The 17,734-nt window shown below is 47.0% G+C and overlaps 2 protein-coding genes across 2 annotated transcripts; both read left to right on the forward strand.

The window, feature by feature from the left end:
- The first annotated feature begins 3,569 nt into the window (after positions 1-3,569).
- On the forward strand, positions 3,570-11,345 carry LOC113013048 (uncharacterized). The gene is made up of 4 exons (XM_080295286.1): positions 3,570-3,578; positions 4,031-5,282; positions 10,699-10,760; positions 10,850-11,345. The coding sequence occupies exons 1-2, from the start codon at positions 3,570-3,572 to the stop codon at positions 5,180-5,182; spliced, it is 1,161 nt and encodes a 386-aa protein (XP_080151412.1). The 3' UTR covers positions 5,183-5,282; positions 10,699-10,760; positions 10,850-11,345.
- On the forward strand, positions 8,315-17,460 carry LOC145423116 (uncharacterized). Its single transcript, XM_080295299.1, has 5 exons — positions 8,315-8,329; positions 10,699-10,760; positions 14,734-15,518; positions 16,986-17,047; positions 17,136-17,460. The coding sequence occupies exons 1-3, from the start codon at positions 8,315-8,317 to the stop codon at positions 15,416-15,418; spliced, it is 762 nt and encodes a 253-aa protein (XP_080151425.1). The 3' UTR covers positions 15,419-15,518; positions 16,986-17,047; positions 17,136-17,460.
- Positions 17,461-17,734: the final 274 nt, after the last annotated feature.

The following is a 17,734-nucleotide window of genomic DNA, read 5'->3' on the forward strand; positions in this document are numbered from 1 at the left end:
GATTCATAACTGGCCTACCTGGGGTTGAAAGTCTCGATAAATGCACGGCATTTCGTCAGGCATACCGGCTTCCGCGAATGTGACACTTATTTTGAGCAAAGAAAAAATAATAAAATAGAATTTTATTTTTATATCTCAATGTTACAATAATCTTCCAATTTAGAACTACAAGTTTTTAAAAAAGTAACATAAATAAAATACACTTCAGCTAAATACTTCTAATTTATTTTCCCAAACCACGCGGAGCTGCACTATAAGGACTAAAGAGCCGCAGGTTGCCGACCCTGACCTAGGAGAACAAAAAAAAAAAGGAAAAAAAGAACATGTTTTATAAGAATAACTCCAGTCAACTACAGCATTATACAGAAACAATCCATATGTCCCAATCAGTGCAACTCGGAAGTCCCGTTGCATTCCAAAATACAACTTTGGTTCATAAGATCACAAAAGAAATCAAATGGCTCCTAATACTGACAACCTGATTAATAGAAAGTAGTTAAGAAAATGGAATTTACTGAACATAGAAAGGGAAATATATCTGTGTACAACAAACAGGAAGATATTATTTGGAAAAATGAAAAATTAATATATCAAACTTCTGAATAGCAAATAATGTTTTCGCAAATGGAGATTCAGGGATGCAAAAAATGTGTATCAAAACAACTAGAATAACTATCACATGTTGCAAAATCACAACAGCTGCACATACAACGATGATGGAAAATCCACCAACCACAACAGCCACACCAACATTCACGACTGCAGCTCCAACAACCACAACAAGGGCACCAACAACCACAACTGCAGCTCCAACAACCACAACAGCCGCTCCAACAACCACAACAGCAGCCCCAACAACCACGACAGCAATACCAACAACCACAACTGCAGCTCAAACAACCACAACTGAAGCTCAAACAACCACAACAGCTGCAACAACAACCACAACAGCAGCCCCAACAACCACGACAGCAATACCAACAACCACAACTGCAGCTCAAACAACCACAACTGCAGCTCAAACAACCACAACAGCTGCACCAACAACGACGACTGCAGCTCCAACAACCACAACAGCGGCTCCAACAACCACGACAGCAGTTCCACCAACCATAACAGCTGCAACAACAACCACGACTGCAGCTCCAACAACCACAACAGCGGCACCAACAATCACAACTGCAGCTCCAACAACCACAACAGCCCCACCAACAACCACGACTGCAGCGCCAACAACCACAACAAGCGCACCAACAACCACAACTGCAGCTCCAACAACCACAACAGCCGCTCCAACAACCACAACAGCAGACCCAACAACCACGACAGCAATACCAACAACCACAACTGCAGCTCAAACAACCACAACTGCAGCTCAAACAACCACAACAGCTGCACCAACAACGACGACTGCAGCTCCAACAACCACAACACCCGCTCCAACAACCACGACAGCAGTTCCACCAACCATAACAGCTGCAACAACAACCACGACTGCAGCTCCAACAACCACAACAGCGGCACCAACAATCACAACTGCAGCTCCAACAACCACGACTACATCTCCAACAACTGCAGCTCCAACAACCACGACTGCAGCACCAACAACTGCAGCTCCAACAACCACAACACCCGCTCCAACAACCACAACAGCCCCACCAACAACCACGACTGCAGCGCCAACAACCACAACAAGCGCACCAACAACCACAACTGCAGCTCCAACAACCACAACAGCCGCTCCAACAACCACAACAGCAGCCCCAACAACCACGACAGCAATACCAACAACCACAACTGCAGCTCCAACAACCACAACTGCAGCTCAAACAACCACAACAGCTGCAGCAACAACGACGACTGCAGCTCCAACAACCACAACACCCGCTCCAACAACCACGACAGCAGTTCCACCAACCATAACAGCTGCAACAACAACCACGACTGCAGCTCCAACAACCACAACAGCGGCACCAACAATCACAACTGCAGCTCCAACAACCACGACTACATCTCCAACAACTGCAGCTCCAACAACCACGACTGCAGCACCAACAACTGCAGCTCCAACAACCACAACACCTGCTCCAACAACCACGACTGCATCTCCAACGACCACAACGGCCGCACCAACAACCACGAATGCAGCTCCAACAACCACAACACCCGCTCCAACAAGCACAGCACCAGCTCCAACAACCACAACAGCCGCACCAACAACCACGACTGCAGCTCCAACAACCACAACATCCGCTCCAACAACCACGACTGCATCGCCAACAAGCACAAAATCCGAACCAACAATCACAACAGCAGTTCCAACAACGACAACAGCCGCACCAACAATCACAACTGCAGGTCCAACAACCACAACTACATATCCAACAACCACAACAGCCGCACCAACAACCACAACTGCAGCTCCAACAACCACAACAGCCGCACCAACAACCACGACTGCAGCTCCAACAACCACAACAGCCGCACCAACAAAAACGACTGCAGCTCCAACAACCACAACAAGCACACCAACAACCACGACTGCAGTTCCAACAACCACGACACCCGCACCAACCACCACGACTGCAGCTCCAAAAACCACGACTGCAGCTCCAACAACCACGACAGCCGCACCAACAACCACAACTGCAGCTCCAACAATCACAACTGCAGCTCCAACAATCACAACTGCAGCTCCAACAACCACAACACCCGCTCCAACAACCACAACTGCAGCTCCAACAACCACAACATCCCCACCAACAACCACGACTGCAGCTCCAACAACCACAACAGCCGCACCAAAAACCACGACTGCTCCAACAACAGCAGCTCCAACAACCACATCAGCCGCACCAACAACCACGACTACAGCTCCAACAACTGCAGCTCCAACAACCACGACTGCAGCTCCAACAACCACAACACCTGCTCCAACAACCACGACAGCAGTTTCAACAACCACAACAGCCGCAACAACAATCACAACTGCAGCTCCAACAACCACGACTACATCTCCAACAACCACAACAGCCGCACCAACAACCACGACTGCAGCTCCAACAACTGCAGCTCCAACAACCACACCACCCGCTCCAACAACCACGACTTCATCTCCAAAAACCACAACAGCCGCACCAACAACCACAACTGCAGCTCCAACAACCACAACTGCAGCTCCAACAACCACAACTGCAGTTCCAACAACCACAACTGCAGCTCCAACAACCACAACAGCCGCACCAACAACCACAACTGCAGCTCCAACAACCACGACAGCAGTTCCAACAACCACAACAGCTGCACCAACAACCACAACTGCAGCTCCAACAACCACGACTGCAGCTCCAACAACCACAACAGCTGCACCAACAACCACGACTGCAGCTCCAACAACTGCAGCTCCAACAACCACAACAGCCGCACCAACAACCACGACTGCAGCTCCAACAACTGCAGCTCCAACAACCACAACAGCCGCACCAACAACCACGACTGCAGCTCCAACAACTGCAGCTCCAACAACCACGACTGCAGCTCCAACAACCACATCACCCGCTCCAACAACCATGACAGCAGTACCAACAACCACAACTGCAGCTCCAACAACCACAACACCCGCTCCAACAACCACCACTGCATCGCCAACAACCACAACAGCCGCACCAACAACCACAACTGCAGCTCCAACAACCACGACAGCAGTTCCAACAACCACAACACCCGCTCCAACAACCACGACTGCATCTCCAACAATCACAACAGCTGCACCAACAACCACGACTGCAGCTCCAACAACTGCAGCTCCAACAACCACAACACCCGCTCCAACAACCACGACTGCATCGCCAACAACCACAACAGCCGCACCAACAACCACAACAGCCGCACCAACAACCACAACTGCAGCTGAAACAACCACAAGAGCAGTTCCAACAACCACAACACCCGCTCCAACAACCACGACTGCATCTCCAACAACCACAACAGCCGCACCAACAACCACAACTGCAGCTGAAACAACCACAAGAGCCGCACCAACAACCACGACTGCAGCTCCAACAACTGCAGCTCCAACAACCACGACACCCGCTCCAACAACCACGACTGCATTTTCAACAACCACAACAGGCGCACCAACAACCACGACTGCAGCTCCAACAACTGCAGCTCCAACAACCACAACACCCGCTCCAAAAAGCACAACAGCCACACTAACAACCACGACTGCAGCTCCAACAACCACAACACCCACTCCAACAACCACGACAGCAGTTCCTACAACCACAACAGCCGCACCAATAACCACAACTGCAGCTCCAACAACCACGACTGCAGCTCCAACAACCATAACATCGGCTCCATCAACCACGACAGCAGTTCCAACAACCACGACAGCAGTTCCAACAACCACAACAGCTGCACCAACAATCACAACTGCAGCTCCAACAACTGCAGTTCCAACAACCACAACAGCCGCACCAACAACCACGACTGCAGCTCCAACAACCACAACTACAGCTCCAATATCAACAACCACTGTACATACAACCACAGCAGCTGCACCAACAACCACAACAGGTGCACCAACAACCACGACTGTATCTCCAACAACTGCAGCTCCAATGACCACAACAGCCGCACCAACAACAACATCAGCCGCACCAACAACCACAAGTGCAGCTCCAACAACCACAATAGCCGCACCGACAACCACAACTACAGCTCCTACATCATCAACTACCATACCAACAACCACGACTGCAGCTCCAACAACCACAACAGCTGCACCAACAACCACAACTACAGCTCCAACAACTGCAGCTCCTACATCAACAACTACCGTACCAACAACCACGACTGCAGCTCCAACAACCACAACAGCTTCACCAACAAGCACAACTACAGCTCCAACAACCACAACAGCCGCACCAACAACTACGACTGTAGCTCCAACAACCACAACAAGTGCACCAACAACCACAACACCAGCTCCAACAACCACGACTGCAGCTCCAACAACCACAACAGCCGCTCCAACAACCACAACTACAGCTCCTACATCAACAACTACTGTACCAACAACCACGAACGCAGCTCCAACAACCACAACAGCCGCACCAACAACCACAACTACAGCTCCAACATCAACCACGACACCTGCACCAACCACAACGACTAAATATGTTGTTTTCCGATCCATAGCAAGCAGTTTTACAAGTGACCTGTCAGATTCGTCGTCTGAAGCTTTTAGAAAGCGATCTGCATCAATCAAGAATCAGGTAATTTTTCACTTTTGTCTAATGCAACACTGCTTGCCTACTTTGTGGAAAGCAAAAACACAAACACAAAATACTTTTTGAAATAACCAAAAACAAGTCAACTTCATAACCTTTGCTTCCAACCTTTTAAAACTTTAAAAGTTTTTTTTTTCTAAGCTTTATACATCGAGTGCTTTTAAGCTTTTTGGTCTGGAGTCTTTTTTTACTGGTGGCAAAGCAGTTTATATTTGAACAAAGATTTTCAGTGATGAAGTTTAACAAACGCAGATACATATTCTCTTTCACTCAACTGTCTACTGTCTTTTGCATCTCAAACTCATGCATTGAACCTCACTTTATTGCATTTATTCAACATTAAACACATTGCATTTCTCTCCCTGAGTTAGGAAGAAACACTTCAAAAATGCGTGCAGAATTTTAAGTACTATAATTTAAAAGGCTTTGAACCTCTGACACACAAAAAAATCCATATACATGGTTTATACAAAACGGTAGCACAGTGGACTCTTGGTAAGCGCTATTTCGTCCTTGCAAAATAAGTTTGACTCTGGGATCTTTCTGTGTGGAAATTGCATGTTCTCTTTATTTAAACATGGGTTCTTTCCAAGGACTCTGGCATACAACAGTCTAAAGACATTTTAGGGAGATTACTTGGTAATTCTAAATTACCCATACCATTGTATCTTGAAAGGTTTCACAGCTTTTGACTTGTTTCATATTTTGTCATTTTACAGCCTCATTTCATATGGATTATATATCATTTTCACTTCAAAGTTCTACAAACAATACCTGCTTATGTCAAAATGAAAGAGGTTTCTAAGTATTCACAGTCTTTCGCATGTGTCTATTTGAGTGTAAATGGTAGTCTTCCTCTTTGTGATAGCCATGTGACAAGCTGGCACGTGGCTAACACAGATCTGGTTGTTGTTGGGTATACCTTGCCTCTCATGCTATTGTAGCTGGAAAAAGTGCATGGATGGTTTCTGGAAATTCTGATCAAGTTTTCAAGATTGAGTTCAAAATGCAAGATTCTTTATTCGTCATATGCATAGTTATACAAGTATAACATGCAGTGAAAGTTAACCTCGGCTTTTGCAAAAGCGGGATGCGAGGAAGAAGATTGTATATTATATACATTAGGTGAATGTGCAGTAGAAGCATTGTATGCAGCATGCAGGTGAATTCTGTAAATTAAGTGAATTTAATAAGAATAGACAATATGAACATATTCAAAATTAAAAAAGAATTTTAAATGTACATTTGGCCGGTGTAGAAGCTTCTCTTGAGTCTCTCTGTCCTTGCCCGAATGATGCCGAACATTCTGCCGGATTTCGGAAGTTGGAACACTTTGTTGCCAGGATGGGATGGGTCCTTCAGTATCTGCACTGCTTTTGTCCGGCATCTCCTGGTGTAGGTCTCCTAAAGTGGAGGGAGAGCAATCCTGCAGCAGCGTTCTGCTGTACGGATCACTCTCTGAAGAGCTTTTTGGTCCTTAACACAGCTGTTCCCAAACCAGGACGTGATGTTCTGTGTGAGGATGTTCTCCACAGCACCTGCATAGAAAGTCCTGAGGATCTCTGGCGAGACCCTGAACTTCCTCAGTTGTCGGAGGTGATACAGGCGCTGCCTAGCCTTTTTGGTCTGGACCTGAATGTGGGCAGACCATGTCAGGTCTAAGCAGATGTGGACACAGAGACTGCATCCTTTCCACTGGAGCTCCACTGATGGTAATGGCTTGTAGTCTGTGCTGACTCCTTCCAAAATCCACCACCAGCTCCTTGGTCTTGCCAACGTTCAGCTGGAGATGGTTATCCTGGCACCATGATGCCAGATTCTTCACTTCATACATGTAGGCCACCTCATCGTTGCTGGAGATGGCGCCCAACTCCACTGTGTCATCAGCAAACTTCACAATGGTGTTGGAGCCATGGGTGGCCACGAGGACACGTTGCTGTGGTGCTCCTGTAGCGATGGTGATGCTGTTAGAGACGCATCTGCCCACCCTCACCACCTGAGTTCTGCCAGTGAGGAAGTCCAACACCTATGCACACAGACAGCTGTTGAGTCGTAGATCCCTCAGCTTTATGAACAGTCTGCTGGGCACTATTTTGTTAAACACTGAACTGTAATCAACAAACAGCATTCTCACATAGTTACCCTGTTTCTTGTCCACGTGGCTGAGCGTAGTGTGAAGGATGTTGCCGATGGCATCCTCTGTGGATCTGTTAGGACAGTAGGCAAACTGATGCGGATCTGTGGTGTCTGGGATGGAGGAGGAGATTGTGTTCTTCAGCAGCCTCTCGAACACCTTTATTACTTCATTACTGGCCGGTAATCCTTCAGGGATGAGGGTTTGCAGTTCTTGGGCACAGGGATGATGATGGATCTCTTGAAGCAAGGGGGGAACACAAATCTTGCCAGGGACTCGTTGAAGATGGAAGTGAACACATGTGCTAGCTGGTTAGCACAGCAGACGGCCAGTGATGATGTCTGGCCCCGCCGCTTTCCTTGTGTTCAGTCTCCTCAGCGCCGCTTGGACGTCGTGCTCCGCGATGTTGATCACCAATCTCTCGGTTGTCAGGGGGTAGTTAGCATTACCCACTTGCCTGACCTTGTTAAGGGTGTAGATCTGGTTCAGCTCGTTGGTGAATGCAGTCGGCATTGATCAGCGCAGTGTCCCTGGCTTTGTAGTTCGTAATGGTGCATAGTCCGTGCCACATACTCCGTGTGTCGCCCTGGTGGAAGCGAGACTCCACACGCTCCTGATACTGGCGTTTGGCATCTCTCATCGTATCAAGCCGCATTGTAGGCACTCATATCACCAGTGGTGATCCCCCCTCGTCGGACACGAGACATGCTGGTAGAAGTTCAGCATGACTTTTCCGAGATTCCCTTTATTAAAGTCTCCTGCTACAATGAGGGCTGTGCCCGGGTCCTTGTTTTGAAACGAACTCAGCACATCAGAACTCAGCACATCATGTAGTTCGGACAAAGCCATGCCGATGCCCGCTTGGGGTGGGATGTAGACCAACATGGCGGTGACCGAGGTGAACTCACGGGGCAGATAGAAAGGGCGTCACTTAATGTTCAAGAATTCCAGAAGTGTAGAGCAGCCGCTGGAGAGAGTAGAAATGCTCCTGGCATCACACCACTTTCTGTTTACCATGAAACACACTCCACCACCTTTGTTTTTGTTTGACTCAGCCGTTCTGTCCGCACAGAGCACAAAGAATGAATCTGACAGAGTTGTGGTCTAGTCCGGCACGGTGGGGGTCAGCCAATTCTCCGTCAGCACACAATGTTGCAGTACCTTATGTCATGTTGGAAGGTGACTCTTGCTCTTAGGTCATCGAGCTTGTTTTCCAGCGATTGTACGTTGGCCAGTAGGATGCTGGGCAGTGGTGCGTGATGCGCTGTTTTGAATGCCAGCGCGTTTCTCCCGGCGCTTATTTGTTCTACGCCTCGGGTGAGTGGCTCGTCCTTTGTTGTTGATTGCGCTGCGTAGTATCTCAGGCGGCCAGGATGGGTCGGGTTTAAAAGTGTCCAAGATCAAATGTGCAACCTTGTCATCGATGTTTACAAGTGATCTGCTATCGTAGATTATAAAACTAGAGGATTTTGGGATGTAAACCAGACCAAAAAATAATATAATATAATATAATATAATATAATATAATATAATATAATATAATATAATATAATATAATATAATATAATATAATAATAACGACTAAAAAGGTGCATAGTCTAAGCGGAGCGGTCAGGAAGGCATCTGGACGTGACCACGCCATCTTTGACTAAAAAATTGATAGAATATTGTTGTTTTTCATATGCCTATTTGATTTTCCTTTGCCTCACTGTAACAATGACTCTCACCATCAGCAAGAGACTTCATATTTACATTAAACACAACTGAATTGAGTTTCTTGGCATAGGGCTCCAAAAAATTAGTTTCTCAAGTGGCTCATTTAACAAAGAAAAAAAAAGAAATTGTATTGCTGATCTTAAAGGACAGATTAAGCCAGACCTTCCCAAAGTGTGGGGCCCGCCCCCTAGGGGGGACGCAGAGCCATTGCAGGGGGGGTGTGGTATGAAAAGGGAAAAAAACAAAAACAACATTTGGACACTGCTAGCACGGGGCGCCTACATAAACGCAAAACAGGAGATGAAGCATAGCTGAATATATTTCCAAACCAACTTCATTGTAAACCAAAGACTAGAAAATATGGTGAAGCATATGTTCCCTTTGGTTTCACCTGCACAAGTGGTAGGTCTCCCCTGCAGAATTGGTTTTCCCTTCGTCGGGAGCACGCACTGGGCTCTTCCAATCACGGACAAACAGTATCCCACATTCTTGATTTTTGGTTCACAAACACTTGTTGTAATGACTACATTTTGGAGATGTTAGCTCTTTATACAGTAAAGTTACAGTGGGATACAAATAATATCAGGCTGATCCTGCCACAATTTGTTCTCCCTGTCTAAATCATGGACAAACAGTATCCCACAGTTGTTTATGTTTTTAGACCCATTTTGCAAAGAGAGGCATTTTTTGAAAAATGAATTGATAGCAATGTTGAATATTATTATACAGGAAAAAAACAACTACATGTAAAATAATTACACCGTGACGCCTCTGCCTTTCTAAATAGAGGGACAGTAACTGCATGTGTATATGTAAGCGTGTAAAACCTGAAGATAGAGACAAAATACTGTTAATCTGACTGTCTGCCATTCTGCAATTCATCTCATGTAAACAATAACGTGGCACACAGCGTGACGTGAAAAAAGGCACCTTTAACGTTGGCGTTAAAGGCACATACCTTTGACGTTGCGTGACGAACTCTGTATTCCTTGTCAACACATAAACGCAAAAAAGGAGTTTTAAAAAATCTCAGTTTTCGGTGATTCGAAACGCTGTTTACGTGTGGACGAAACAGCTGCGTTTTCAAAAATCACCCTGTAGGTGTGGACGTATGGTAAAAAAGATAGTAGTTTATTTTCTTACTACCTGTAATGTATTGCAGATTGCTGGTATTTGCTTAATTGTTCACTAAATGTTTGAGGTGTGAAATAAGACACAATGGAGCAAAATATGGGTGTATGTGTGGTTGGAGGATGTGTTTGTGCGCACGGAGGGGGGGGGGGGGGGCGAACATTTTTCTTGTTAAACAAAGGGGGGGCTAGCAAAAAAAGTTTGGGAACCACTGGGTTAAGCCATGAGACATCACGAGGAAAAAAAACTTCATATAGCGAGTCCTGTTTTTGGAGTAAACCATCAAAACTACTCACTATAGAGGGAAAGTTCTTAGATTTGCTCTTTTAATATGTCTCCTTTTTTGATATTTTCCTGCACAATTTGTCACTTACACAAACAGATAAACATTATTTTAAGAAAATCGCTTTGTGACTGCAGATTGAACCTGCTTACAAAGAGGAATTTCGTTCGTTTCGCTCCTTGGCTGTTGTCAACTTCAGGTAATTTCATTATTTTGACATTTGATGTTAAGAGCACTGACCTAAAGCCCTAAATATTAAAAAAATAATAATTTTGGTCTCATTTAAAGGCAGGGATCAGTCATCAACACAATGGAGCTTGAATTTGAGTCACCGGCTCCAAATGACACTGGGATTAGCAATGTTTTGATCACTCAAGCCAAAAATGTGACAGATTTTGACATTGACCCAACCTCCATCACTGTCAGTGATACTCAAACAACCACAACCGCAGCTCCAACAACCACAACAGCCGCACCAACAACCACAACATCCGCACCAACAACCACGACTGCAGCTCCAACAACCATTACAGCTGCACCAACAACCACAACTGCAGCTCCAACAACCACAACAGCAGCATCAACAACCACAACATCCGCACCAACAACCACGACTGCAGTTCCAACAATCACAACAGCTGCACCAACAACCACGACTGCAGCTCCAACAACCACAACAGCAGCATCAACAACCACAACATCCGCACCAACAACAGCGACTGCAGCTCCAACAACCACAACAGCTGCACCAACAACCACGACTGCAGCTTCAACAACCACAACAGCAGCACCAACAACCATGACTGCAGCTCCAACAACCACTACACCCGCTCCAACTACCACAACATCCGCACCAACAACCACGACTGCAGCTCCAACAACCACAACAGATGCAACAACAACCACGACTGCATCTCCAACAACCACAACAGCCGCACCACCAACCACAACACCCGCTCCAACAACCACGACTGCAGCTCCAACAACCACAACACCTGCCTCAACAACCACTACACCTTCTCCAACATCAACAACCACCGCATCAACAACCACAACATCCGCACCAACAACCACAACATCCGCACCAACAACAGCGACTGCAGCTCCAACAACCACAACAGCTGCACCAACAACCACGACTGCAGCTTCAACAACCACAACAGCAGCACCAACAACCATGACTGCACCTCCAACAACCACTACACCCGCTCCAACTACCACAACATCCGCACCAACAGCCACGACTGCAGCTCCAACAACCACAACAGATGCAACAACAACCACGACTGCATCTCCAACAACCACAACAGCCGCACCACCAACCACAACACCCGCTCCAACAACCACGACTGCAGCTCCAACAACCACAACACCTGCCTCAACAACCACTACACCTTCTCCAACATCAACAAACACCGCATCAACAACCACAACATCCGCACCAACAACCACGACAGCAGCTCCAACAACAACAACAGGCGCAGCAACAACCACAGCTGAAGCACCAACAACCACGACTGCAGCTCCAACAACCACAACTGCATCTCCAACAACCACAACAGCCGCACCAACAACCACAGGACCCGCCCCAATAACCACGACTGCATCTCCAACAACCACAACAGCAGCACCAACAACCACAACACCCGCTCCAACATCAACAACCAACACACCAACAACCACAACATCCGCAACAACAACCACAACAGCTGCAACAACCACGACTGCAGCACCAACAACGACAACATCCGCACCAACAACCACGACTGCAGCTCCAACAACCACATCAGCTGCAACAACCACGACTGCAGCACCAACAACGACAACATCCGCACCAACAACCACGACTGCAGCTCCAACAACCACAACAGCAGCATCAACAACCACAACAACCGCACCAACAACAACGACTGCAGCTCCAACAACCACAACAGCAGCACCAACAACCACAACAGCAGCACCAACAACCATGACTGCAGCTCCAACAACCACTAAACCCGCTCCAACTACCACAACATCCGCACCAACGACCACGACTGCAGCTCCAACAACCACAACTGCAGCTCCAACAACAGCAGCATCAACAACCACAACAACCGCACCAACAACAACGACTGCAGCTCCAACAACCACGACTGCAGCACCAACAACGACAACATCCGCACCAACAACCACGACTGCAGCTCCAACAACCACAACAGCAGCATCAACAACCACAACATCCGCACCAACAACAACGACTGCAGCTCCAACAACCACAACAGCTGCACCAACAACCACGACTGCATCACCAACAACCACAACAGCAGCACCAACAACCACAACAGCAGCACCAACAACCACGACTGCAGCTCCAACAACCACAACAGCCGCACCAACAACCACAACACCCGCTCCAACATCAACAACCAACACACCAACAACGACAACATCCGCACCAACAACCACGACTGCAGCTCCAACAACCACGACTGCAGCTCCAACGACCATGACTGCAGCTCCAACAACAACAACAGCCACACCTACAACTACAACTGAAGCTCCAAAATCCACAACAGCAGCTCCAACAACCACAACACCCGCTCCAACAACCACAAATGCAGCAACAACAACAACAACAGCGGCACCAACAACCACGACTGCAGCTCCAACAACCACAACAACAGCCGCACCAACAACCACGACTACATCTCCAGCAACCACAACACCCGCTCCAACAACCACAACAGCAGCAACAACAACCACAACAGCCGCACCAACAACTACGACTGCAGCTCCAACAACCACAACAGCCACACCAACAACCACGACTGCAGCTCCAACAACCACTACACCCGCTCAAACAACCACAACGGCCGCACCAACAACCACAACTGCAGCTCCAACAACCACAACTGCAGCTCCAACGACCACGACTGCAGCTCCAACAACCACAACAGCCACACCAACAACCACAAGACCCGCCCCAATAACCACGACTGCATCTCCAACAACCACAACAGCAGCACCAACAACCACAACACCCGCTCCAACATCAACAACCAACACACCAACAACCACAACATCCGCAACAACAACCACAACAGCTGCAACAACCACGACTGCAGCACCAACAACGACAACATCCGCACCAACAACCACGACTGCAGCTCCAACAACCACATCAGCTGCAAAAACCACGACTGCAGCACCAACAACGACAACATCCGCACCAACAACCACGACTGCAGCTCCAACAACCACAACGGCAGCATCAACAACCACAACAACCGCACCAACAACAACGACTGCAGCTCCAACAACCACAACGGCTGCACCAACAACCACAACAGCAGCACCAACAACCATGACTGCAGCTCCAACAACCACTACACCCGCTCCAACTACCACAACATCCGCACCAACGACCACGACTGCAGCTCCAACAACCACAACTGCAGCTCCAACGACCATGACTGCAGCTCCAACAACAACAACAGCCACACCTACAACCACAACTGAAGCTCCAAAATCCACAACAGCAGCTCCAACAACCACAACACCCGCTCCAACAACCACAAATGCAGCAACAACAACCACAACAGCGGCACCAACAACCACGACTGCAGCTCCAACAACCACAACAACAGCCGCACCAACAACCACGACTACATCTCCAGCAACCACAACACCCGCTCCAACAACCACAACAGCAGCAACAACAACCACAACAGCCGCACCAACAACTACGACTGCAGCTCCAACAACCACAACAGCCACACCAACAACTACGACTGCAGCTCCAACAACCACTACACCCGCTCAAACAACCACAACGGCCGCACCAACAACCTCAACTGCAGCTCCAACAACCACAACTGCAGCTCCAACGACCACGACTGCAGCTCCAACAACCACAACAGCCACACCAACAACCACGACTGCATCTCCAACAACCACAACAGCAGCACCAACAACCACAACACCCGCTCCAACATCAACAACCAACACACCAACAACCACAACATCCGCAACAACAACCACAACAGATGCAACAACCACGACTGCAGCACCAACAACGACAACATCGGCACCAACAACCACGACTGCAGCTCCAACAACCACAAAAGCTGCAACAACCACGACTGCAGCACCAACAACGACAACATCCGCACCAACAACCACAGCTGAAGCTCCAACAACCACAACTGCAGCTCCAACAACCACAACACCCGCTCCAACAACCACAAAAGCAGCAACAACAACCACAACAGCCGCACCAACAACCACGACTGCAGCTCCAACAACCACAACTGCATCTCCAACAACCACAACAGCCGCACCAACAACCACAAGACCCGCCCCAATAACCACGACTGCATCTCCAACAACCACAACAGCAGCACCAACAACCACAACACCCGCTCCAACATCAACAACCAACACACCAACAACCACAACGTCCGCACCAACAACCACAACAGCTGCAACAACCACGACTGCAGCACCAACAACGACAACATCCGCACCAACAACCACGACTGCAGCTCCAACAACCACAACAGCTGCAACAACCACGACTGCAGCACCAACAACGACAACATCCGCACCAACAACCACTACTGCAGCTCCAACAACCACAACAGCTGCACCAACAACATCAACCGCAGCTCCAACAACCACAACAGCAGCAACAACAACCACAACAGCACCAACAACAACCACAACAGCCGCACCAACAACCACTACTGCAGCTCCAACAACCACTACTGCAGCTCCAACAACCACAACTGCAGCACCAACAACCACAACACCCGCTCCGACAACCACAACAGCTGCACCAACAACAACGACACCTGCACCAACCACAACGACTAGATATGTTGTTTTCCGATCCATAGCAGGCACTTTTACAAGTGACCTGTCAGAATCGTTGTCTGAAGCTTTTACAAACCGAGCTGCAACAATCAAGAATCAGGTAATTTTTCACTGCTGTCTAGACTGTTGTCTAACGCTGCTTGCCTACTCTGTGGAAAGCAATATCAAGGTTAATTCTTAGGAATACCCATTAAAACACAAAATACTTTTTAAAAAAAAACAAAAACAAGTCAGCTACTTAACCTTTGCTTCCAACCTTTTAAAGTTTTTTTTTCTAAGCTTTATACATCGAGTGTTTTTGAGCTTGTTTGTCTGGAGTCTGTTTTTACCGGTGGTATGTCTGTGAAGGTTCTCAGTCATCCAGGTCATCGTAGTCAAAGGAGCTTGCAAAGAAAAGCGTCTGGACTTCTTTAAGTTTTTTGAAGACGTTTTTACTGGTGGCAAAGCACTTTATATTTGAACAAAGATTTTCAGTGATGAAGTTTAACAAACGCAGATACATATTCTCTTTCACTCAACTGTCTACTGTCTTTTGCATCTCAAACTCATGCATTGAACCTCACTTTATTGCATTTATTCAACATTAAACACATTGCATTTCTCTCCCTGAGTTAGGAAGAAACACTTCAAAAATGCGTGCAGAATTTTAAGTACTATAATTTAAAAGGCTTTGAACCTCTGGCACACAAAAAAATCCACATACATGGTTTATACAAAACGGTAGCACAGTGGACTCTTGGTAAGCGCTATTTCGTCCTTGCAAAATAAGTTTGACTCTGGGATCTTTCTGTGTGGAAATTGCATGTTCTCTTTATTTAAACATGGGTTCTTTCCAAGGACTCTGGCATACAACAGTCTAAAGACATTTTAGGGAGATTACTTGGTAATTCTAAATTACCCATACCATTGTATCTTGAAAGGTTTCACAGCTTTTGACTTGTTTCATATTTTGTCATTTTACAGCCTCATTTCATATGGATTATATATCATTTTCACTTCAAAGTTCTACAAACAATACCTGCTTGTGTCAAAATGAAAGAGGTTTCTAAGTATTCACAGTCTTTCGCATGTGTCTATTTGAGTGTAAATGGTAGTCTTCCTCTTTGTGATAGCCATGTGACAAGCTGGCACGTGGCTAACACAGATCTGGTTGTTGTTGGGTATACCTTGCCTCTCATGCTATTGTAGCTGGAAAAAGTGCATGGATAGTTTCTGGATTAAAAAATTGACAAAATATTCTTGTTTTACATTAAACACAACTGAATTGAGCTTCTTGGCATAGGGCTACAAAAAATTTGTTTCTCAAGTGGCTCATTTAAAAAAAGGGAAAAAAAGGAATGATATTGCTGATCTTAACGGACAGGTTAAGTCATGATGTATCACAAGGATAAAAACTTCATATCGCAAGTCCTGTCTTTGGACTGAACCATCAAAACTACTCACTACAGAGGGAAAGTTCTTAGATTTCCTCTTTTAATATGTCTCCTTTTTTGATATTTTGCTGCACAATTTGTCACTTTTACAAACAGATAAACATTGTTTTAAGAAAATCGTTTTGTGACTGCAGATTGAACCTGCTTACAAAAAGGCATTTCGTTCGTTTCGCTCCTTGGCCGTTGTCAACTTCAGGTAATTTCATTATTTTGACATTTGATGTTAAGAGCACTGACCTAAAGCCCTAAATTTTCAAAAACTATAATTTTTGTTTCATTTAAAGGAAGGGATCAGTCATCAACACCATGGAGCTTCAATTTGTGTCACCGGTTCCAAATGACACTGAAATTAGAGATGTTTTGAGCAATCAAGCCTCAAATGTGACAGGTTTTGACATTGACACAACCTCCATCACTGTCAGTGATACTTATCCAACTATGACAACTACAGCTCCAACTACAGATATAACAGCGACGACTGTACCTCCAACGACCACGACTGCAGCTCCAACCATCACAACAGGCGCTCCAACAACCACAACAGCCGCTCCAACAACCACAACAGCCGCACCCACAACCACGAATGCAGCTCCAACAACCACAACAGCAGCACCAACAACCACAACAGCAGCACCAACAACCATGACTGCAGCTCCAACAACCACAACAGCCGCACCATCAACCACAACAGCCACACCAACAACCACAACTGAAGCTCCAACAACCACTACACCCGCGCCAACAACCACAACAGCCGCACCCACAACCACGAATGCAGCTCCAACAACTACAACAGCCGCACAAACAACCACTACTGAAGCTCCAACAACCACAACTTCAGCTCCAACAACCACGACTGCAGCTCCAACAACCACAACAGCCG

Source organism: Astatotilapia calliptera, chromosome 3 (assembly GCF_964374335.1).
Source record: "Astatotilapia calliptera chromosome 3, fAstCal68.1, whole genome shotgun sequence".
Classification (NCBI taxonomy): domain Eukaryota; kingdom Metazoa; phylum Chordata; class Actinopteri; order Cichliformes; family Cichlidae; genus Astatotilapia; species Astatotilapia calliptera.